The sequence below is a fragment of the Pithys albifrons genome, chromosome 15 (assembly GCF_047495875.1).
Source record: "Pithys albifrons albifrons isolate INPA30051 chromosome 15, PitAlb_v1, whole genome shotgun sequence".
Taxonomy (NCBI): Eukaryota; Metazoa; Chordata; class Aves; order Passeriformes; family Thamnophilidae; genus Pithys; species Pithys albifrons.
This window is the reverse complement of record NC_092472.1, coordinates 12543910-12566773: the sequence shown is the minus strand read 5'-3', so window position 1 is coordinate 12566773 and position 22864 is coordinate 12543910. Positions and strand designations below refer to the sequence as shown.

The 22864-nt window shown below is 44.1% G+C and overlaps 1 protein-coding gene across 5 annotated transcripts in view; it reads left to right on the top strand.

Moving 5' to 3' along the window:
* The window catches only part of CYFIP2 (cytoplasmic FMR1 interacting protein 2), a 52872-nt gene extending 34010 nt beyond the window's left edge, over window positions 1-18862 (top strand). For all 5 annotated transcript variants that reach the window (XM_071570630.1, XM_071570633.1, XM_071570632.1 and 2 more), the window contains exons 24-31: window positions 4021-4164; window positions 5012-5102; window positions 5753-5883; window positions 9029-9101; window positions 9599-9693; window positions 13031-13269; window positions 13731-13878; window positions 14437-18862. In XM_071570630.1, the coding sequence (XP_071426731.1) occupies window positions 4021-4164; window positions 5012-5102; window positions 5753-5883; window positions 9029-9101; window positions 9599-9693; window positions 13031-13269; window positions 13731-13878; window positions 14437-14604 (1089 nt within the window). In that variant the 3' untranslated portion in view covers window positions 14605-18862. The remainder of the gene's footprint in view (window positions 1-4020; window positions 4165-5011; window positions 5103-5752; window positions 5884-9028; window positions 9102-9598; window positions 9694-13030; window positions 13270-13730; window positions 13879-14436) is intronic.
* Window positions 18863-22864: the final 4002 nt, after the last annotated feature.

Genomic DNA, 22864 nt, shown 5'->3' with positions numbered 1-22864 from the left:
GAAATGCTGCAAAGCTTTCAGAGAGGTGTTGGGATTATCTGCCGCCAAAATCAAGCTTGCACCAGTGCTGAGCTTGAAATTCTTATTTCCCAGAATGAGAAGATGCCAAAACCATGCCAATGCCAGGACTGCCCCAGCACTGATGTTTTCTATATCTGCAGGTGGACCCAGCTGTGGCCCTGCCTAGGACCCCTCATCATAGGATGCAAACCACGGACATGCTCCAGTGGCCAGCAGAAACTGAGCCTTTTTATGTCATTCAGCCACTTATAAAACACAGCAGGTTGTCAAGTCTCCAACAAAAAAGCTGCAAAATTGCCATCAACCCACTATTTACTGCTTGCTAACCACTTCTTTGCTCTCTGAATACTCTAGATTGGGCTTGATTTATGTATTTTCGTGAGTGCTTATGTTTTTCTTGGCACTGCTGGACCTAGGGTCACACTGGAATCACTGGAAATCCCTGTTTCCCTTTCCCTGGTTGAATTTTCCCCCCTTCTTTAACAAATGTGCTGGCACATCTGTGCATGCTGCTGCTGCTTTTAAAAATAGTCACAGTATGTGAACAGGATGGAGCAATTCTATTTTCTGCTGCCATGTCTGCAACAACAGCCCAAAGGTGTGAAGGAGCTGTGGTTTCTACAGGAGGTGTCAGCAGGAGCTACTCATCCCCTCCTAGTGACTTCCTGGGCTGTGCTACCCAGCTTGTTGTGCCATCAGCTTTTTTTGATCAATATCAGTGTACAGAGTCCCTGAAAATCAGTACTGGTATCATAGAATCATAGAATGGTTTGGGTTGGAAGGGACCTTTAAGATCATCCAGTTCCAACCCACCCACCATGGACAGGGTCACCTCCCTCTGGACCAGGTTTTTCAGAGCTCCATCCAACACTTCCAGGGATGGGGCAACCACAGTTTCTGTGGGCAACCTGTGCCAGAGCCTCGCCACCCTCAAAATAAAGATTTTTCTCCTAATATCTAGTTACAGCGAGACACAGGATATACACAGGCACAATCTCAATACAGTCTGTAACCATGCCTGCTGCATTGTATGTGTCCTGTCCATCCCAGCTAGGAAGCATGCAGGGGTTTTGCATGAAAGTCTCAGCAACTGGCTGATACAGCCAAATATGGTAAAAACCCGGGGGAGTGAAGGTTGCTTGCAGCAGGGCTTGAACCAGGCCATATTCATGCTGCTTGATTAGAAACCCTCCTCTGGCAATTCTGGTGAATTGTTTTTTACTTTGAGATACTATCTCAGCTGTCGCACTGCAGTTAGTCTGGCAGGGAGCCCTGACTGGTCTTGGGCTGTGTACAAGTCCTGTTTTGTCTCTGTATTCCTTTTTCATTAGTTCTTCATTTTTCAAAAAAAAATTCTGGAATAGTAAGTACTATCTCTTTATTCTCTCTCTCTGATCTATTTTATCAGCTAAAACTCTCCCTGCCTTTCCACAGGTGAGCTCAGACAGGTCTGGGTGGTGGCCAACAACATGTTTAAAGATGTGGAAATAGAACTGGGGTTTGATGTGCTTCATTTGCTGTTAAGTCTGTTCTGGAGCATCACTAGTAATCTCCTGAGCTCCAAAAACAATGTGGGGGTCTTCTCCAGATATTCACAATTACAGATGGCTGTCCCTGAGAGCTGAGTGCAGGGTGGGATACCTGGGCTCTGCAGGACACTGGGAACTTTGCCCCATGCTGCAAATCCCAGCCTGCCTACACTCCCAGCCTCCCATCCCCAAAACCTGCCCATTTGGTCCCAAACCAAAAGTGAGGCAAACTTCCCCAGTGTCTTCAGCAGCTGCTGCTCCCAAGAGGCATCAAGACCAGGGCTTTGCTTTGGCTCTCCAAGGATTTGAAAGCAGCAGCCTAGCGTGGAGGAGTGAGCTGTGTCATGTACCTTCAGCTGTTTTGTCTTAAAATACCCACTGGTGTCATTTTTTACATCCTACAGTCTTTACCTCAAGCTGTGTATCTCATCCTTAAATGAAGTTATATTTTTAATTGCCAGCAGAGTATTATTATTAGATGCAAGCCTGCTGTTAGCGCGCAGTGTGGCTCTGTGGAGGGCTCGGTGAACCTACCTCATCTTGCAGACAGGCAGGGATGAATCGTCCTGCTCACTGCAGCCAGTGCACATCCTAAAATGTGTCTTCTCCCAGTCAGACTAATTGCTGAGACCCCCACTTGAGGGAAAAGTTCAATTGAGAGCTGCTCTCCAGCCCCATTATCCCTCTAAGAGATAAGGGACTGCTGCGGGGTGGGCAGCTGTGCAGCAGCACCAGCCACTCACTGCCTGTGCGGCAAAATATCAGCCCTGTTATGGGGAAAACCTGACCAGTTGCACCACAACCAGGTACTGGTGGTGGTGGTGGTAGCCCATCCCAGGGGGCCAAGGCACATGCACAGACAGAAGTCCCATCTCCTGGCCATGAAGTAGAAAAGAGGCTTCCAGAACTGGGTGTGGATTCATGAACCCACTGAAATGGGGATACTTTGTTCCCCTCTAACCTGGATAAAGCCCAGTGTGCTAAGCCTGGGGAAACAGCAGCGTAAAGGAACCTACAGGGAGACATGGAAGGAAGGTACAAGGAGCTGTCTCAGGGCCACTTGGATCACTCCTGCAGCACAGCACTTTCTGGGGACACCGGGGGCAGGGACAGTGCCTTGCAAAAACCAAAGCAAAAAAAGCTGTGGGAGTATGGCTGGGCTAGGCCCCTGGGGCACTGACTTCCCTCTGGGATGGTCATGTTGGCCATTTGGCAAATATTCTAGGATGGGTGTTAGCTGGTGTTTAAACAGACATACTTTTCAAAACAAAGTATTGCTGTTTTTCAGATGTATCAGGGTGTGTAACTAGTGGCTTTGGATCTGTCTCTACCAAACAGCTTTTTAAAGACTTGGTTATCTGCAGATGAAGACAGAAGCCCGAGAAAGGTGTTCAAATGCCATTCTCTGAACAGGAGTTGGCATCCAGGGAGTTTTGAAAATAGGCTTCTGTCTGCCTAAATAATTGCTGATCTCTGGCCCATACTCAGAGGGCCCTTTTTTTCTGTTTTCATGGGAGAGAAAATTCATGTTCATTGTGAATGAGCCTCCAAGACAGCCTTTCTGTACTTAATAGTATTAAAGGGCTGTTTTCACCTACCAGGAACAGGCTGAATTGTGATGCCAACACTATTTCAGAGCCCTCACTGAGCATGTGGTGTCTCAGATAAGTCTGATTTTCAATACTTTTTTTGGCAGATCACAGAAGTGAACTAATTCCCCCTCCTGTTTCCCTCACACCAAATGGATCCTATAAATGTTCCAGTGATAAAACACTGCAGCAATTTCCACATTTCCAAGATGACACTGATAGAGTACATTCCTGGAAATTACTTTCTGTTCTCTGCTGCTAAAAACCCTTGGGAGCCAGTGCCCTGGGTACTGTTCTCCCTAGACAAGGTCAGATTCTTACCCTTGTCACAAACCCATGGATGGCTGTTAAGTAGAGGCTGATTTAGAGCTTTGCAGGATGCAGAAAGGATTTTTTCTGTGTCTTTTCCAGCTTCCCTTAAACTCAGTTGCTGCAGTTCTTACTTTTCTTAATAAGCCTCATTTAAACCAAGTACCTGTAGGGAAAAAAATCTGTTTGCTTCAACGTATATAAAGGCTTTCATTTTAGTAGAGAAGAATTTGGTTTTGAAGAGGCAAAGGGCCACTGAACTGAAATACTTGGTTGGGAATATACAGGAGAGAAAATTACCTTGGAAATGAAAGTTGTGTTGCTACATAGTAGGATAATAAACCTTGTGACATGACAGTATGTTGAGATTAGAATATATCTGACTGCATAGGAAGAAAAGCAATCTCCTTGCCACAAGAAGTAGAAATGGGAAATGTCATGGGTATTATTATTTCTCCTTCTCTCCCTTAAAAATTACTTGATGTGATGGAACATAATACTGTGATAACAGAATTACGTACAGGTCTGGTCGATGTTCCTGTCTAACTGTCACTGTGCTTCCAATTTCTCAGCCTCTCAACATTGCCTACAGTCACATCTACAGCTCCTACCGCAATTTTGTGGGGCCACCTCATTTCAAGACAATCTGCCGCCTTCTTGGCTACCAAGGCATCGCAGTGGTCATGGAAGAGCTGCTGAAGATCGTCAAGAGCTTGGTAATTCTGAGCCTGACCCTGGTGATGGAGAAACCCCAAAACCTTGATAGGTACAGACAGGACAGTCACTGTGGGCTTTGGGCTCAGGGTGTTCACATCTGGGCACCTTCATGTCCCTTGGTCCACACTGAAACACTTGTAGCCACGGTCTGATTTTCACCGCTGCTGAGGAATCCCAGTGATTCCTGTTAGATAATGGAGTGTTTCCACCAGGATCAGACAGCTTTCAGCAGAAAGACAGAGATTTTATGTTTGACTAAACAGAGTTCAGTGCATAATCCCAGATAATGTATCTGCAGGATGCAGGTGTGTAACTGCAAATGTCAGCAAGTGCTTTAAACTAAGAAATGGGCTTTCCTCTAATCCATATTAGTGCAGAACATCACATTGCAGAAACTTGTTCTACATGAATGTAAATTCTTGATTAAACTTTATCCAGTGTTATTCCTCAGGTGGAAGGAGCATTTCCTGTGCTGGGGAGGGGCTCCTTTGGCAGCTCTGGTGAAATGCTTTTTGGTTTAGGAGCACAAGCCCAGCTGGATCTAACACTGAGCCTTATTTGGATTTCAGCTGCAAACAGTGCAAACACAGCAAGCTGTATTTTGAATTCAAAAATCCATGCAGCTGTGATTTATTCTTTGGGAGGAAGCTATAAAAGCTCTCTGACTCCATACACTTGGGCTGAATTTTATATTTGAGTGAAATCCAAATTAAGCAAGTTCTTCTCGGACTCCTGCTGAAGTTTCATCCTGTGCTGTCAGATGTGGACCCAACCACAACCAGCCTCTTTCAAAACCAATGCCAGGAGACCTGTCATTCCTGTTCAACCTGTCTTTGTCTCCAACAGCTCCAAGGCACCATCCTGCAGTATGTGAAGACTCTGATCGAAGTCATGCCCAAGATATGTCGCTTGCCAAGACATGAATATGGCTCTCCAGGTGGGTGCTGCATAGGGATGCTTGAGCAAGAGCTCATTCACATGTTGGTGTGGTGTTTACTCAGCTCCACACTAATAGTTAACCCAGGGTGGGCACCTGACGTGCCAGTGCCATGTGCAGCCAGGCTTACTTGGGACACATTCAGCTGCCTTGCTATTGACACTGGAACGAGTATAGGAAATTTCTCCAGAAAAACTCCAGAAATTTCCTTTTGAACGCACAGATGGCTGATAAGGGAATGTCTTCCTGTAGCTTCTGCTTTGTTTTCAGGATGTGGTAAGCTTTTGGGTTTTTATCAAATGCTCTACTTAGCTAGTGCAAAGATTTTATGTAGCATGTATGCAGTAAGAAACTCTGGATGGTATTACATGGTCCAGCACCAAGTCATCCATTATGGTCTTTAACCTCTTTTTGACTCTGATGAGGAAATCCAAGGAATTCATATGAATTACTTCCTATTTTCCAAGTATTACTGAATGCCAATTAAGACACTGCATGTCAGTTCTTCCCAATGCCAGTCTCTGTGTATCTGTTTAGCACTTGCAGCTTGCAATTTTTGACTAAGGAAATATCAGGCATTCTTGTCTTTTTACCCAAGTTATCACAGGATGATCTGCTTTCTTTCTGACTGTTCTGCCTTGTATTTTAAGGAATCCTGGAGTTTTTCCACCATCAGCTGAAGGATATCATTGAGTATGCAGAGCTGAAGACTGACGTGTTCCAGAGCCTCAGAGAAGTGGGCAATGCCATTCTCTTCTGCCTCCTTATAGAGCAGGCTTTGGTAAGGCAAAACCCCCCTGCACCAACACAGCATACTTGAAATTTCCAGCTCAAAAGTAAAAGTGGAAGTGGGTTCTCCAGCAGAAGAATTTGGGAACTGTTACCTTCCAGCTTCTCGTGTTTTCAGGGTCTCTCCAGGGCTCTTATTGGAGTCTTTGGGCATGTCCATGGGGATGGTGTGCGCTGGAATTTGGTCAGGCCTTTGGTATTGCTGAAGGAGAATCTGAATACTGGAAGATCTAGATTTAATTCTTGGACCCAAAGCTGCCCCTTGTTCATCCTTCTCAGAAATAAAACCAAACTGGAGTTTATTTCTAGATTGTAAGCTCTCTGGGGCAGGGATCAATACTTTTTTATATATTTGCATAGCAAGAAGTAGATTGAGCCTTTTGCTCTTTGGCAGTGCCAGTGTAATGAAAACAACCTGATTGATTCAAATGGTCATATGGATAAAACAATTCAAAAGGAAGGAAATCTGAGAAGAGCTGCTGATATATTTCCTATGACATCTTCACTGAAAATTTAGCTGAAGTGAAACTTGGTATTTTCCCCTGCGCATGCACAAGTCTCTCAGCCTCTGATGCATTTTAGGTGTGGGACAAAGGCTGTGGCTGAGTGCCACTCATCTTCTTACCTTCTAGCTTTTACTTTGTAATTAATTTATCTTATACTTTGGCCTAGAGCCAAATAAGGAGTGTTCAACAACACAATTTTACATGAAATGCACATCATAATGGTTTTGGCAGGGTAATTTCAGAAAGACTTCCTTAGCATAAGATGGGATTCCAAGCAAAGCCAGAAAGTTCAGAGCAAAACCAGAAGGAAGTTCAAAGATTCCAAGTTTTATCCAGCCACAGAGCACAGGAAAAACTGAAAGTGTCTGCATGTCCTCAAAATATATATATTTCTGCCATTGCCTTTACATTTTAACTCCAGATCAAGAGACTTGTAATTCCTGATGTGGTGTATCAAAAACACAGTGAGCAGTGGTTGCATAAGATTGAGAAAAATAGAGATGTGTATCACCCAGCAGCTTGGCTTTTTTAAATTTTAGAGAATGACCAGAGTTGCCAACTATATTCTGACAGTTTCTATTCCTTTTGTGACTTTGTCACTGCTTTCTGCTGTTCTTAATGTTGGGGTTTATGCTGGATGTACTTCATTTGCCTTTTCTGTCTCATCTTTTAATGGAGATTTAAGGGACACACAGTGATTACTTTTAGAAATCCTTCATTTCAATAAAAAACTGTTCCTTCAGTCCCAGGAACTGTACATCAGCACTGTACTGGCATTTTAGAATAGCAGAAAATAAAGCAAAGACAAGGAACTCTGGACATCCCTTTAGGAAGACTGCCCTTCCAAGTCCACATCTGCCCATTTTCTGTGCCAAACAAAGTCTCTGTCTCTCCGATCCCCTGTTTTTCCTGTTAGATTCAGAATATAAAGCCATTTTTGCGTGCAGCTGCACTAGTTCCCATTTGCTGGAAGGTGTCAGATGTATAGAGCCCTTACAGAACAAGTTTCCCTCCAGTGGAGCTCTTGTGCAGCAGAAGAAATTGCTTTTATGATGCAGTTACCTTCAGAGCTGTCTGAGTGATCTAAGGCTCGTGGTATTTGCTGGCAAAAACTGCTCTAGTGCAGATGCTCAGTCTGCTCCATTTTACCCCCTTTTTATTAAGTTTGAGGAATGAGGGTTTGCTTGGGACTAAATTTCTAAGCCGAATTTGTAGCCTCAGTAAATGGGCCCTGGGGAAGAGGTCTGTTAATATCATGACTAATTTGGGGACAGATACCAGGTGAATGCAGGCTGCAAATTGTGAAAATACTCTCTTTATCAGAGGAAACAGCAGTGGAAGAACATTCATCTAGGAATGAACAGTATTTTATGAACAAAATAACTAAGGTGTGTTGTAGTTTGGAATTATTATGTAAGTTCTCTCCCCTGCCACTAACTGCCCATGCCAGTAGTTAACAAAAAAAGTAGGGGAGAGAATTTACATAATAATTCCAAACTACAACAGGTGATAGGCCCACTCTGTTAGCATCAACACCTCTGCCCATGGAGGGACCCCAGACTGTTCCTGTCCCTCCAGCACTGTGTCACAAACTGCACTCCCACAAACTTGCTCTCATTCCGGCATCCATGCGCCAGCACAGCCTCCTGCAGCTCCATGCCACACTGTCCTCCTGGCTGGAAGGTGGGGTATCCCCCTGTGCATCCCGAACAGACCCAACCAAGTCATTCCATCTGGCCACCAGATATCTTTTGCTGCGCTGTCATGATCTGCTTTCAAGTGTGTCTACATCTCTACAATAAGCTCAGCACTGGAAGCATGTCCTGGGACTAGGCTTTTGTAGGCGCAGAACGATGCCTTGTTGTGACGCGATGCCTCTGTGTTGAACAGCTTTGGTTTCCCTGCTGCTGTTTCCCATTGCAGACTCGTATATAATGTACTGTCAGCCATTGCTCCTCAGTCTCCACCTGCCTATTTCTAGGTTTCTCCTCCTTGTGCATTTGTGTTTGGGATTATTTTTTCTCAAGTGCATTGGCATGCATCCCCTCAGGTGGCATCTCATGATGTTATTCCTCTCTGAACTTCTGTTTTATTCTCCCTGGTGCTTGGCGCACTGGGAATCTGATAGCCCTGGCTGAGAACACCATACAAAGAATCAAATAATTTCAGGCCAGTGTATGATGTAGCTATTTGCAGTAGAGCCACATATCAGTTTATTTTACATGTACACTTCCTAAAATAACTAAACCAAGGAGTAATTTCCATCTGGGCACTCTCTAAGAACAGAGAGCAGGAATTCATCAGGGTAAGATGAAAGGGAAACCTCCATGTTCTTTATCCCCCCTTGCTTGCAGTGGTAGTAACTAGAACAGAAAGTAAGTACAAAAGTCTGACCTTGTACAGGAAGGAAGTAACTTATTTGAGTTAGGGAAACTTCCTGGCTTAGGTTCAGGTATTTTGTCCAGTTAGTTCATTTAGGTTCAAAGTGTTGGAGTTGCTACTGAGCTGGGTTGGATTTGAATAGGTGCTGTAGGCATGAAATGTTGTAGTGTTGCCCAGGCCCCTGAGCCATTCACTCATCCCCTGTAGATATTTTTTAACTTACTTTATCTTTCTTTCTTCCTGCCTCAGTCCCAGGAAGAAGTTTGTGATTTGCTGCATGCTGCTCCCTTCCAAAATATTTTGCCCAGGGTCTACATCAAAGGTAAGAAGCTGAGAGGGAAGCAGTGGGCAGACTCAGAGGTCTCTGCCCAGAAGCTGGTTCTCTCCCATTTCTGCTGAGGATTAGTTCTAGCCCTGTTTCCCCCTCCAAACAGATAAGTGGATACAGCCAAATGTCAGGTGCAAACAAAAGCCAAGGGTGTGTTTCCTGTAGCCTGAAACCTCAAGTCAGTTTGGGGGTTCCCTTCAGGTTTTAAAGCCATTTCACAGCCTCTTTGGAGAATGACAGCATGAAATGTCCATCCCAAGCGATCGGTAACAGGGACATGCTTTTGGACATGTGTGGTAAAGCTGCTGCTGAGACTGCAATGGCACATCCCTCCCTTCTCTGCATCACTGGTTCCCTCATTGCTGGCGGTTTGGCTCCCTGATCCACAGTCTCCTTGGATGGTTGCTGGGGGGCAGCTCTGAGCAAACTCAGCAGAAATTGCGGGTCTCCACTTCCTCCTCTCATTTCACTGTTTGCTGCTCGCTTGACAGAAGGAGAACGCTTGGAGGTGCGCATGAAGCGTCTCGAAGCCAAGTATGCCCCTCTTCACCTGGTTCCCTTAATAGAGAGGCTGGGCACTCCGCAGGTAAGGATTTCATTGAAAGGGATGGCTGTTGAAAACTCGTAGCAGTCCCCAGATGGCCTGTTTGGCCTTGAGAAAGTGATCCTTTTTTTTTTCATTTATTTTTTTTTTCCCCAAAACACCAATTGGACAAGCAAATCAGAATCCTTGCCTTAGCAGACACCTTGAAGGGAAATTTGTGAGCAGGTCCAGAGATGCTGTGTTGCTGCCTGTGGTCGAGAGACCTGGCAGGGATCTGTAAGGCAAGTGTGCTAGAAGCCAGTTCTGAATCAGAACAACTCTGAAAAACTCTCCTCCATTTTAAAAAGATGGAGAATTGCTGGAGTGGTTTGAGGGGAAACTTTGCAGGGCTGTCCCTAACTTAATCAATTGCCATCACTTTTGGGGATCCCATTTCAGGGCTGCATTGTGGTCCATTTTTAAGCTCATCCCTGTCAAGGAATACATCCGAGAATGGTTTCCCTCTTAGCACATGCTTACAGCTTTCAGCACATGCTTAAAATTATGGCTCCATTAAAGTATCTTCTTGACGTGGGTCTCAGCTTGGGAAAGATCCCTTGTGCAGAAACTGAATGCTGTTAGAAATGTGTGTGTAGACTGATCAATGTAACAGGCAAAATTTGAACTCCACTGATAGTAATAATCAAACTTCCAGTGCCCACTTAATGGAGTTGATGGGGCAGAAAACATTCAGAGTATCAAATGAATCAACACCCTTTTTCTGTAATGTACTGACAAGGGAATGGAATGAACACTCAGCTGTAGGAGGTGACAGATCTATGGCAGGCAGAAAGTTGCTAATTCTTTTTTCTTGGGTTTTTCTGTTGAACCAAGGACATTTTGAACTTTGCATCATTGGAAATCATCTGAAACAAAGAAATTGGCTGGATAACTGAGGGCTTTGTGTTACTTTGAAGACACTTCCTGTTAAAGGAGACACTCGAGAAAAAGAATTCACCTCTGTGTTTTTGTGTCTTTGTGTTGGTCTTTCTATCTTTCCTTCTTTCCATGCAAAATCATCTTTGAAATCTGCTATTAGAGTCACTCGTTGCTTTTCCCTGCCATAGCTATAATGGTGATGAAAACAAAAGGTACTTCATGTCCAACTGAAAAGTAATTTTTCTGTAAACTGCTCCCATATTCATCACACAGGTACAGTTGGGTACCAGATTTTTTTTTTGAGCTCAAACGTAAATGAACACAAGAATTGCTTTCTATAGGTGCCTCCATAGCTTCTAAGCTTGCTCCTTACGCAGTTTTGGACATGCATTTTGGAAATGCAGTTTTGGACACAGACGATACAGAGTATTTCCTGCAAAATGCATAAATGCCTTTTAGCAATTGTCCAGAATCTGAGCAGACATTTCCTGCTAGACGTCTCTCCCAAAAGGTGGCCCTATGCATTACATAGAATTCCATAGTGTGAAGGGGCTGAGCCAGGGTTAGTGGGGATCTATCACTCTCTGCGGGTTTTGGTTTGGGTTCTGGCAAGCTCACCAGTTTCTTGTAAATAATTGCTTTACCTTGGAAATCCAGAAGCAGCTGTTTGCTGGGATTCATAAAGGACCAGGGGGGTCAAAGTGGTTCATTAAACGATCTGTAGCCATAAGAGCTTGGAGCAGGTGAGGAGAGGAAAAGCGTACAGCATTTAGCTAAGAAAAAGCTGGATAAAATAAATCTTTACTTAGTAAGCAAACATATGCAGGTGCATGCCATGGAACTGGTGATATCATTCCTGTGTTTAACAGATTTAGGGATCTTGGACCCAGTCTGGCCTTTGCACACCCATACAGCTTTCCCATGGTATTTGCTATTAGTTGAACATTAATTGAGCTGAGGTTCCCAGAACATCCTTGAAATTGTGACACAAGCAAGAATTGTAAGGCTTCTAATTTCCAGAGACATCAAACTAAAAATACTTTAAGTTACTACCAGCATAAAATAATATCAGGGGGAGGTGCAGGCACACTCATGCATTTTTCATAGTGGAATGAAGATCACCCAAGTAAACCAAGTGTAATTCATGTTCTTAACATCTGGCCAGGACATGTCCCTGCCCTTTGTCCCAGCTGCTCTGAGTCCCCATCATGACCCTAATTGGGATAACATTTTTATTACAGAACAGCTGAAAATGGAGCAAATGCTTAAAAACTACTTAAGGCTCCGGGAAGTCCTGTGGGATAGGCAGGGTCTCAATAAATGTCACACTTGCTCTGCGTGTCTCTGTCAAAGTGGTGGGAGGGGTAAAAGTGAGAGGGGTAAAAGGCTCTGCCTGTGGGGTCGGGGCTGCATCTCACGTTCCTGGGTGCACAGCAGAGCCAGAGCCTCCCACAGCCACGGGCAGGGCTCTGACAGCACTCAGCTCCCATTTCCCACGTTATTATTGGCAGCACTGCAAACAGAAGTCAGTCATGCAGCTGGAACAGCAATAAATAGGGCACCTAAAAGGATACCAGAGCAGTGAGTGACCCCCATGCTTGCACCACAGCCCCACTCAGTGAGCTTGGGGGGGGTCAGTGCTCCCAGGGACAGGCTCTACTTGCTTATTTAAAATTGCCAGATATTTTATTGTGGGGGAGCAGTGGGGATGAAATGAAAACTGATTCCTTTTTCCTTTAGTGTAAAAGCCAAAATAATCCATCTAATGAAGCCATTCCAGATTTGTATATCTTAATCTGAGCAAGGATGTCACAGAAATTCTCCATACATGTAAAGCTTCCTGTTGTAGTTTGGAATTCTACAACACTTCCATATCTGGAAAAAGTATTATTAGATTTTCTTATAAACCACAGCTTTTCCAGTATTAAGGTTCTGATCACTTCTCATCTTGCTCAGAGCTTTTTAACCCTAACTACAAAAGAAATCAAGTAAGCCATAGGCTATCTATAATTTAAGGAGAAGATGGCAATGTCCTTTGAAGCAAAATGTCCCTGTTCTCTCCCATTTTATTTTCATAATCTGCAGAGATCGTGACATGAAACCCAGCAGCGCGGAGTAGCACTAATAGGACAGAACAGCATGCTAGCAGAATTGAGGATCAGTATTTCTGATCAGAGCTTTGCCTTCACCTTTTGTTTTCTGATGTACATAGTTATTCAAAAGATACTGAGGTTGGTAAAATATAACTGAGCACAATGTTAAGTCTTCTTCTGTTTGAGGGATGAGCATTCTGTGGTGGGAAGTGCCATGGGAGCAGCCATCAGAGGTAAGGTTGGGCCTTCCACGGGCTCTGTGTTAACTTTGAAAGAGCCAAGGAGAGACCAGGAGGCGTTAAGTCCCGCAAGACAGTCCATCCATGTCATATCATCACTTCTGTTTCTTTGGTTGTCCTCCTCCCCAGCAAATAGCCATCGCCCGGGAGGGTGACCTGCTGACCAAGGAGCGGCTGTGTTGTGGGCTCTCCATGTTCGAGGTGATCCTGACGCGGATCCGGAGTTACCTGCAGGACCCCATCTGGCGTGGGCCACCACCAACCAACGGAGTCATGCACGTGGACGAGTGCGTGGAGTTCCACCGGCTCTGGAGCGCCATGCAGTTCGTGTACTGCATCCCCGTGGGCACCAACGAGTTCACTGCAGAGTGAGTGTCCAGGGATGGCTCTGCCATGCTGCTCATGAGCCACTGGGGCCAGCAAGCCCTGAGGCACCTTTCACTGTGGTGACTGTGGAGGTAGAGGGGGAATGTGAGTCCTTGATCTTGCTGTGCATGGATATAAACTGATGCTCAGAGAGCTTTCTATCAGAACAGCTGGAGAAAAGAACAAGGTAAAGGGACACGCCTCAAGGAGATCAGTAAATGGGCCAACAACCCAAGAGCAGGTCCTCAGCTGTCTCACCTTGTGATTCACCCTGCACAGCCTGGCCTGGCTGTAATTCTGCATGAATTGAGTTTCTCTAGGTGTATACCCGCCCGCTTTCTAGGAGCAGGGCTGAATGTGATTTTCCTAATTCACCAAAGAAAGTTCCTGGTGCCATAGTACTTCTCTTGCCTGACTCTATTCTGTCATCTCTCCCCACCCCATCTCCCTGTCCTCCCTCCAGGCAGTGCTTTGGAGATGGTCTGAACTGGGCAGGTTGCTCTATTATTGTTCTCCTTGGACAGCAACGGCGCTTTGACCTCTTTGACTTCTGCTACCATCTGCTGAAGGTGCAGAGGCAGGATGGGAAGGATGAAATCATAAAGAATGTGGTAAGTTGAAGGCTGAGTTCCCAAAGGACCTGAACTAGCACACTTCTCTGTTTTCTGTCTTGCTTTGTCCAAACTCATCAATTACAACCATGCCCAGTGTTAAAATCATTAAACTGGACACATTCACTCTAAGGTTTTCATCTGGTATCTCAGCAGAGAGACCAAGGGTTTAATTGGCTTGAAAATCAAATCCGTTTTCTCCCAAAGCTTTTCCCTTCTTCCTGTGGTAGGGAGGCAGGATCTGAGGAGCTGGTATTTCCAGCAACCATCTTGTGGTCTTGGTGACTTTACCAATAAGCAGCTGGGAATCTAGACTTTGGAACAGTTAACTTAGGACCACTCACTGATCTTGTTAATGCTCTGGCTTGAGTCATCAAACCCTATAATGAAGCGAGTCACCGGTCCCCGGGAAGTGCTAAGTGGAACAGTAACACGTGTTAGAGCTGCTGTGCTTCAGCAGAGGTTTCCAACAGCAGGACAGAGGTATTGCTACTTTCTAGCTGATCAGATGACGTAAGACTCTTCATCTACTGTTTTTCTCCCTCACCATCCCTCCAGCCCTTGAAGAAGATGGCCGACAGGATCAGGAAGTATCAGATCCTGAACAACGAGATTTTTGCCATCCTAAACAAGTACATGAAGTCAGTGGAAACAGACAGTTCCACAGTGGAGCACGTGCGCTGCTTCCAGCCCCCCATCCACCAGTCGCTGGCCACTACCTGCTAGTGTGGACACAGACACCACGTGGGTTGGGAAGGGAGAAGGGACTGAACCCAAACCAGCTGGGAGGGGTAAACTTGGTGTGAGACCTGGCAATGAAGTGATGCTGGGTCTGCCTCTACACCTGAGGACGCATCTTCCCCTCGGCCCCGTTTGAGTGCATGTTCCTCTGTACCATCCCTGTGATCGGTTTTACTTGTAGCTTTCGGACTTGGGGGTGGGTGTGGGTGGGTGGGCAAAATGTGCTTTTATTCCATGAAGTGGTCTGGTTTTTCCCTGTGATTCACTCAGTCCAACACATCACTCTGAAGCCATACTTCACCCCACACATGGGGGTCCTTGTGGAAGAGTTCCACGCTTCCACAGCACCGGGAACCTGCTCCCACCGCAGGAGCACTGGGACAAATCAACACCCTCAGTGACTTGTGCCACCAACCACTGAGCAGGAGCATCTGAAGATAAGTCCCTGATTCACTTTGAGGGGAAGAAGGGAGGAAGGCAGGATGTTACCCATGGCAGCGCCCTGAGGATCAAGCGTTTGGTGCAGAGGAGCCCTGCCAGGGTGGTCATGGATGGCTGTGTGCCCCAGGCTGGGCTGAGCACTCTGCCACATTGTTGGCCTCTCCAGCATTTCTGAGAGGGAGCTTTGGCACTTGGGCTTCAGAATAGCAGTGATGTAGTCACTGAATAACTCCTCAGCACTTCAGAGAGCTGGGGAAAGAGGAAATGGCCTGGCTTTTTCCCTGCTATGGGACATCCATTCATTTTAATGCAGAGATTCTCCCTTGAAGACACACCTTCCATGGACTAAACCAGATTTCCTATGGACTGAAGAGGCTGCATTCATGTGAATGTGCTCTTGAGAACACATTAATTTGGGTGGAAATAATCACTGGTCCTGACAGGATGCAAGTGTAGATACCTTGAACATATGGGATCTTTGATCTTCGAGCAAGGATGAGAGCTGGGGTGCATAGTCTGTGTATGTTCAGGCCTATTTTCCCTTGATTTAGACAAATTCCTGGTGGCACAGAAACTTTCTTCAGAGAATGGTGACTATCAGCAGGGCTTAGGAAACTTCTCATCACTCAGTAATGATGTAATTGTTTAGAAGAGATAAAATATAGAAGAAGCATTAAAAAATACCAAGGATTTTTTAAGTTTAAATGCTTTCAGAGGGAACACGGGAGTCTGTTTCCTTTTCCCACTCAGCTATTCTAAGATCCCTGGATAATGAGAACAAATTCAGGTGGAACTTCAAGGATTTCATAACTGATGGTCTTCTCTGCTTCCCCTCAGTAGTGTCATTGGAGTGATGATAAAGCTAGTGCTTGAAGTTCAAGGAGATCAAACCATATCCTCCAAGAGAAAATGATCCCAGCCTCACCACTGCAATGTTTCCTCAGCTTTAACCTGGTCACAGCAGATAATTGCTGTGACACTATACAGATGTGAAATATATATTCCTTTCATGCCTTTCATCATGCCTTGTAAACTGCATGCTGTTACAGATGTTGCAAGTCAGAGCCTGGGCATTTATTCTCTCAGAGGGAACATAGAATTAATTAGTAACAATGTCCGAGCTGGAGTATTTTGTCTTAGGAAACAACAGCTAGCCAAGTACTATTGGCAAGAGGAGATCTTGCTGGGTGGGATGAATTTGTTCTCTCAGACATTCATCACCTAATCCCTTGCTAATCAATAAATACCCCACACATGACAAGTGCTGGACATTTTCACACCTTGAGTTTCCATTAATTACTGAGACAGACCTTTCAACTGCAGGGAGGAAATTGTGTAGCACAATAATCTGAAAGTAAAATGAAATCTCAGGAAGTCTGGCTGAAATCTCAGAGTGGCAGGGAGGGACCCAGCCCAATAAGGCAAGTTGTTTCCTCCGTGTTGTGAGGAAGAGCATCTGGGACTTGCTGACACTACAGGGCTCTTTATTTACTCTTCCACTAAGGATGTCAGCTCTGGTTTTCCATCATATTCCAACACTTCTACACTACTAGAGTGAGGATATTTAAACACATATATTTTTAAAAGGAAGAGGAGAATCAAGCGCTTTATTTTTTGTGGAAAACAAGACAAAAGGAAGATAGATCCAAAAAAGATCTTATTTTTCCTGACCTAAATAGTAAATGCTTGTTATTTTGGTATGAAAGTGTTACTGAAAAGGTGGCACAAGTCCCCATCCAGCTCTCAGAGCCACCTCTAGGCACAGCACAAATTAAATGTCCTACTGCATCTGACATATTATGGGATGTTGGAGTCTTTTCAGAAACTAGCATGAACAAGAGGTTGCTACAAAAGGTTGAACTGTACCAAATTACCCAGTCTCAGCTACCTACAAAATTGGATATAGTAAGATGAATTTAAATGGCTGGTTTCATCTCTTTAAGTCTGACATGAATCATGAGATACTTCACCTAAACCTGTAAATCTCTTTGCATTCTTTTGCTGTAGTTTTGCTATAATAATTCCCTGAATCTCTGTAAAATATGGTTGCACATACTTGAAAGAACAGGTAGATGAAATCTATTGGTTACCCTTGGATTTGTTGACAAAACTGCAAAATCCCTTCAAAGAGATTAAATGTTTTGAGCAAAATGTCAAAGTGCATAAACAAATTGTAGTGTTTTGACTGTAGAGTGTATGCAGATGTTTTGCCTTGTTGCTCAAGTAGTATGAGATACCAGCTAGGAATAATTTTACAGTCTTAATTTCTGAGATTTTATGTTACTATCTTTTGGTTATCTCAAAGGTTCAAACAGTCTTTTGCTTCAATTCTGTCATCCTCCTTCACTGTGTATGAGAAAGAGGTCCAGGATTAGGTCTTTAAACAGCTCCATGACCATGGGTTTTTTCCTCCTATCATTTTTTTAAGGTTATCATTGTTAATGGAAATAGGGAGCAAATTTATGACAGCAGGGCTAAATAGTAACAGATTGCCATGGGCATATTCTCCACACTTGCAGACTTTCTGCCAATCTGGATGTCTTTCTTACAGATATGCTCCAATCATATAGTTTTAAGCATTTTATAATCTGCAGACCCCTAATGTTCTTTATCTACAGAAATGCTGACCCTTGTCTGAATAATTCCAAGTCCACTAACCATGGACTTGCTTTTTTTAACCTACATTTTCCTGCTTATGCTGAAGTAGTCTGCAAAATTCCTGGGATTTACCAGCCACCACTTGGAATGTCTACTTCAAAGACAAGTTGTTGGCTGAATACAGGAATTACAGGGGAGAGAAAGGATGGTCTATGCCATGAATGAAGTCAGACCAGGTTATTTTAATGTTCCCTCTGGCTTTGCTAGTATAAGATGTGACTATTGGCAGTGCACAGTTAAATGCCACCCTTGGAAGCTCAGCAGGGCCAGCCCTGGTTGGTACTTGGATGGGAGACCTCCTGGGAATACCGGGGGCTGTAGGTTCTAGTCCTGAGGACGTCACTGTCACTGTCCAAGCTCACTCGGCTGGGGCAGATGAACCTTAAAAGTTAAAGGGTGAGGCCAGTTCTGCGCATGCTGTGCCTCACCTAAAAAATCCACTGCACAGGCTTGAAGATTATACCCACATGGGGAGAGCCCTTCCTAAAATCTTAATTTGCAAAGCCTAGCAATGATGATGATGATGATGATGATGATGATGATTGGCTGTGCACATGTTTTTCTGGGATGATGCTACACGACTTTCAATGCTACAACAGAAAGGGGAAGCAAACTTAATTCAAGCTCAGCACTTCAATGGTTTTCCTTTTAAACTCTGACAGCACTTAGTAGCATTGAACAATGTCAGTCCTTTTGCTCCTGCATTACTCCAGTCCAGTAGGTTATGTGTGTTTGAGAACAAAAGAAAAAAGAATTGAGGGTGTAAAAAAAACAAGAAAATATTCTCAAAAACTATTGTCAAATGTACCATATTTGTATGAAAAGCTGCTTGAGTTATTTTGTACAATGAATTTTATTTATGGTGAGGTATATTTACGCTTGTGATCCAATACAGTGTTAAATTTTTGATCCATATTTGCTATGCAGCTGAAGATGATATTTTGGTTTTGTATTTTTTGCTGTTGTTCTGAAATACAGCTAACAGAAGCTTCCATCTCCATTAGAAGTGCTTCTGCAAGAGTAAAGCATCTGGTACCTGGTGATATGTCCCATAACACAGCAACCAACAGTGTGTACAACTGGGATGACTTTTGTGATGAAGAGAAATAAAAATTGGGCTCATTCATGAAATGGGCAGACTTTATTTTGTGGTGTCATCATTGCTGTGATGTCTGTTTATATGGGGAGGTCCTCCATTTGCACCTGGCACAAAGGAAACGCTAAGTTGATAAAAATGACGAGGTTTTGTCAAAATAAAAGAAAAAAAATGAGGCTTCGTGGCCAACACCAAAACAGACATATTTTCCTATGAAAAAGTTAATGATTTTTAAGAAAAACTTCCTTGCATAAAAAATATTTATATGAAAACTTGTTTTATTATGAGGTGACTAGTGGAGGGAAATTTATATAATTTTTATAGAATTTGACAGGCTGTACTCAAAACAAAGCTAAACTGAGGAGCTAATTTCCTCTCATTATCACAGCCTTGTCAACTTCACAGGGGCCTTTTTTATTCCAGGAAACTCTCCTTGCTATTATTTTCCCAAATTTCCACTTGAAACCATTCCTAGTTTTGTATTAGAAACATCCAAGGAGCAGCTGCGGTTGTTGATTGCAGAAGGAGCAGTGGGAACTGAGGGAAAAAGATGTGGGAGCTGAGGAATTAGGGTGAAACAACTGACATGAATCTATGGGAGTGGGAGCTCCTGTGCTCAGGTCTAGACTAAACAGTGTAACTGATGTTCCATTTCGTAGCTTCTTCCAAAGGTTCCTCATGGGAACAGCTTCCTAGCTTAAGAGGAATAGAAATGCAATGATTCTTCAGATAAATTTGGAAGTGAGCTTTACACCATGAGCAGGCAGCTCTGTTCATCTTTCCAATGTGCTTTGTCAGGATGTGTTGCAGCTTTGGAGGTAACATCCTGTGGTGCAGGACTGTTTGCCCGATGGGTTGAAAGTTGCCCAATGTTTACTGATTTCAACATGCAGCAGGGAATGGCAGAGAGGAGAGCAGGACTTTCTTCCTGCCTTGGCCACTGACACTGAGCGGGTTATTTGGGTTTCATTCTTTCTTCAATCAGGATTTCTTTTTTTTTTTTAACAAATTTTAGCTGCTGTCTCATGAACACCTCAGTTCTCACACCAGACTTAAGTGCTGAGAGTTCACGTGGAGCCAGAAGCAATTCTTGCTTTGAGTGTCAGGGTCCAAGACTCTAAATTTTGAACAACCAACCCCAAGGGACTGGAATCAAAGATTCAAGCCCACATCATCTTCCTAGTGTTCCTAAATATGTTTACATCTTCAGATTAAAGGCACACCACAAATTTGAAGAACAGTTCATTAATGATTGTTTTATTCTTTCAAAAGCTTAACAAAAATACCCTTTCTGTGACCCCCTCTGCAAGCCAGGAGTGCCTTTCATATCTAGTTTTGCTTGATTTAGAGCTCTGATGCAAACGCCTGGCAGATAAGGAGTCTAAACAAACGATCTGCTGATTGCATGTCACTTCACCTCATGGCACCCACTGCTGCTCCAGTGCCTCAAGGCCTCTGATGCCCATTGAGCACCAGCTCCCATTCATGACCAACCCACCACTCCTGTTCTGATAACCTACATGCTTTATGGGGCCACAGTGACCTGGATCACTGGACTGACCTGGATGAAATATTTAACAACCCTGGGAGAAAGGAGCTGGGGTGTGTTTTACAGCCTCATGACCCTGCATCACTCAGCAGCCCCTCAGCACAGACCCACAGGTATGTGCACTGGCACGCGGAGGCAGTACCACAAGGGTGGGATCCCACCATGGGTGTGACAGGCTTGGGAACTCTCCCTGTTAGCATTGTCTAAACTCTTGTACCAAATGTCAGACTCAGCCACTGCAGACACGGTTACCTTGATATAGGCTGAATTAAAAGCTGTCTGCTCAACAAACTTCAGTCTTTCAAGCTTTCAGCATCTTTTCAAGTAGTGCTGCAATCATCCAACAGCAGGCAATTCCTTTAACCCCTACACTATCAGGTCATTTCCAGGAAAAGGATTTACCCTCTCTTTGAAGCAGCAAAAGGCTCCTTGGAGCCCTAAAACTACACAAAACCAGAGCAGAATATTTCAACTCTGTTCAGAATGTTTCCACAGGAACCATGCCTAGCAGACATCCAAGGGCAGGATACTTAGCAGGATACTTCCACCATTATTTTTAACACAGGACAATTTATACCCAGTATTTTTCCAACATTTTTTCAGACCAGAAGAGATGAGCATACAAGAGCAGGGGGAAAAAAAGCCTTCTGATGTTGCTAAAGGGGTTATTTTCATGCAAAGCTGTCTTACTCTGCTCCCTGGATTCCAGTCAAGTCTTTTCTCCTGGAAACCAGTATTTCAGGAGGAACTGCATTGTTAGAAGATGAACTGCTAAGGAAGGCTCCCTGATTTCTGATGAGTTATTTTTAAGGCAACATCTGATGGGAGTATCAACCAGTTAGGTCATAGCTTGGAGCTGAATTCCCTTAATTACAGCCTTCCCATTAAAATGAGGATATGAAGCAATAAAAGAGGCATTGGCTGCCTCCCTGCTTTATTGTTATCAGTCTCAACTTGCCCTTGACTGAGCATAGAAGGCAATTCCATCCCAATCCTACCTGGCTTTTAACTCCTATATTGCCATACACAGCTTTGGTAAATCCATCAAATGAAACTCCTGTAACTCTGTGACTTACTGCACCTCATGGCCCCTGCACCAAAGAGAAAGCAATATGTGACACATTTGCCTCTGTGGTTGATTACAAGATCTGACTGAAGTTTCTCCCACAGTGGTGAGAACTAGTCATGCTCCTTCCCTGATGTCTGATAGAGCCAGCTCACACTGCAGTGTCCCCTCCCTTTGGGACTTCTTCCCCATCATGACTTTCTTCCCAGAACTTAAAATGTCTTATTTTGGAGGTCTCACCCCTTGTAAAATCTGGCAAAAGTGGCCCATGGCATCAAGTATCTTTGGGGATGAAGGGGAGTACATAAGCACACATGCAAGTGGTCACATTAACCTTTTCCTTCAGGAAATCAGCTGACAGGGGAAGCTAAAGCTGTGGCCCAAAATGCCTATTGCTTTTAACTGCACCATGCTGTGGCAGTAATGTATGAGGCTTTACCATGACCAAAAGGATTATTTTAATCCCAGATCTCTTCCACAAAAATTTGTTCCGTCCCTCCACCTCTTTGTGCTCAGTGGGCAACTGTGCTCTACATAGATAACAACACTCACCCACAAAAGCTTGGAAATTATTTGGGAGAGAGTTTAACTGCCAATAATCACATCATAATTAGGACTCCCTAGATATGAGCAAGACCTCAGGGTGTTGGAAAAGATCCAGCAAAGGGGAGAGCCCCACAGTGCCCCAAGCACCAGGGCAAACAGGTGGGGCAGCCCATGAAGGGACAGGGGACACAAATTCCCCAGCCAGTGCAGTCAGCGCTGCAAACACTCCGCTCCACCATCACATTGGTTTCTGCAACCACCTTCATATTCACACATTGCATGAATAGTTCTTAATTAGCACCAGTGAGTAAATTTACTAAATAGAGGCCAAATCCTGTGATCACTGCCTTGCCCCTTTTGCCTGCCTAATATATAACAGCAGCAGAAGATGCTCCCAGAACACTGATAAATTAGCACATGTTTAATTTCCTACTTCAAAACCTGCTGCCAAATGATTTGGATTGATTACCAAGTGCTCTGTGATAAAGGGGAGGACATGGTATTTGGCTGGCACAGTCTCTGCCAGCCAGTGACCTGCAGGACGGTGATGGATGAACAGACCTGATTAAAATCAGATGACTCACAAAGCACTTGAGCATTACATTTACTGGAGAAAACAGTTGCTCAGGGATAGGATCAGGTGCTGAGTGAAGGAACCATCAGGTGATAGTAATGTTGCAGCCTGATGGTCTATGGGCAATTTCTGTTGTAACAGATAATCTATTCTATAGGGGAAAAGGAAAAGGAATTTTTCAGATGGGTTCAGATCCTGCAAATCTTGCATCTTTATATTGCATTATGACTATTTCTACCTATAAATGCTGGCTTGCTGAAGATAAACTATTGTTTTACGATTGGTTTTACTTATCTCTGCTGACCTGCAGCAAAC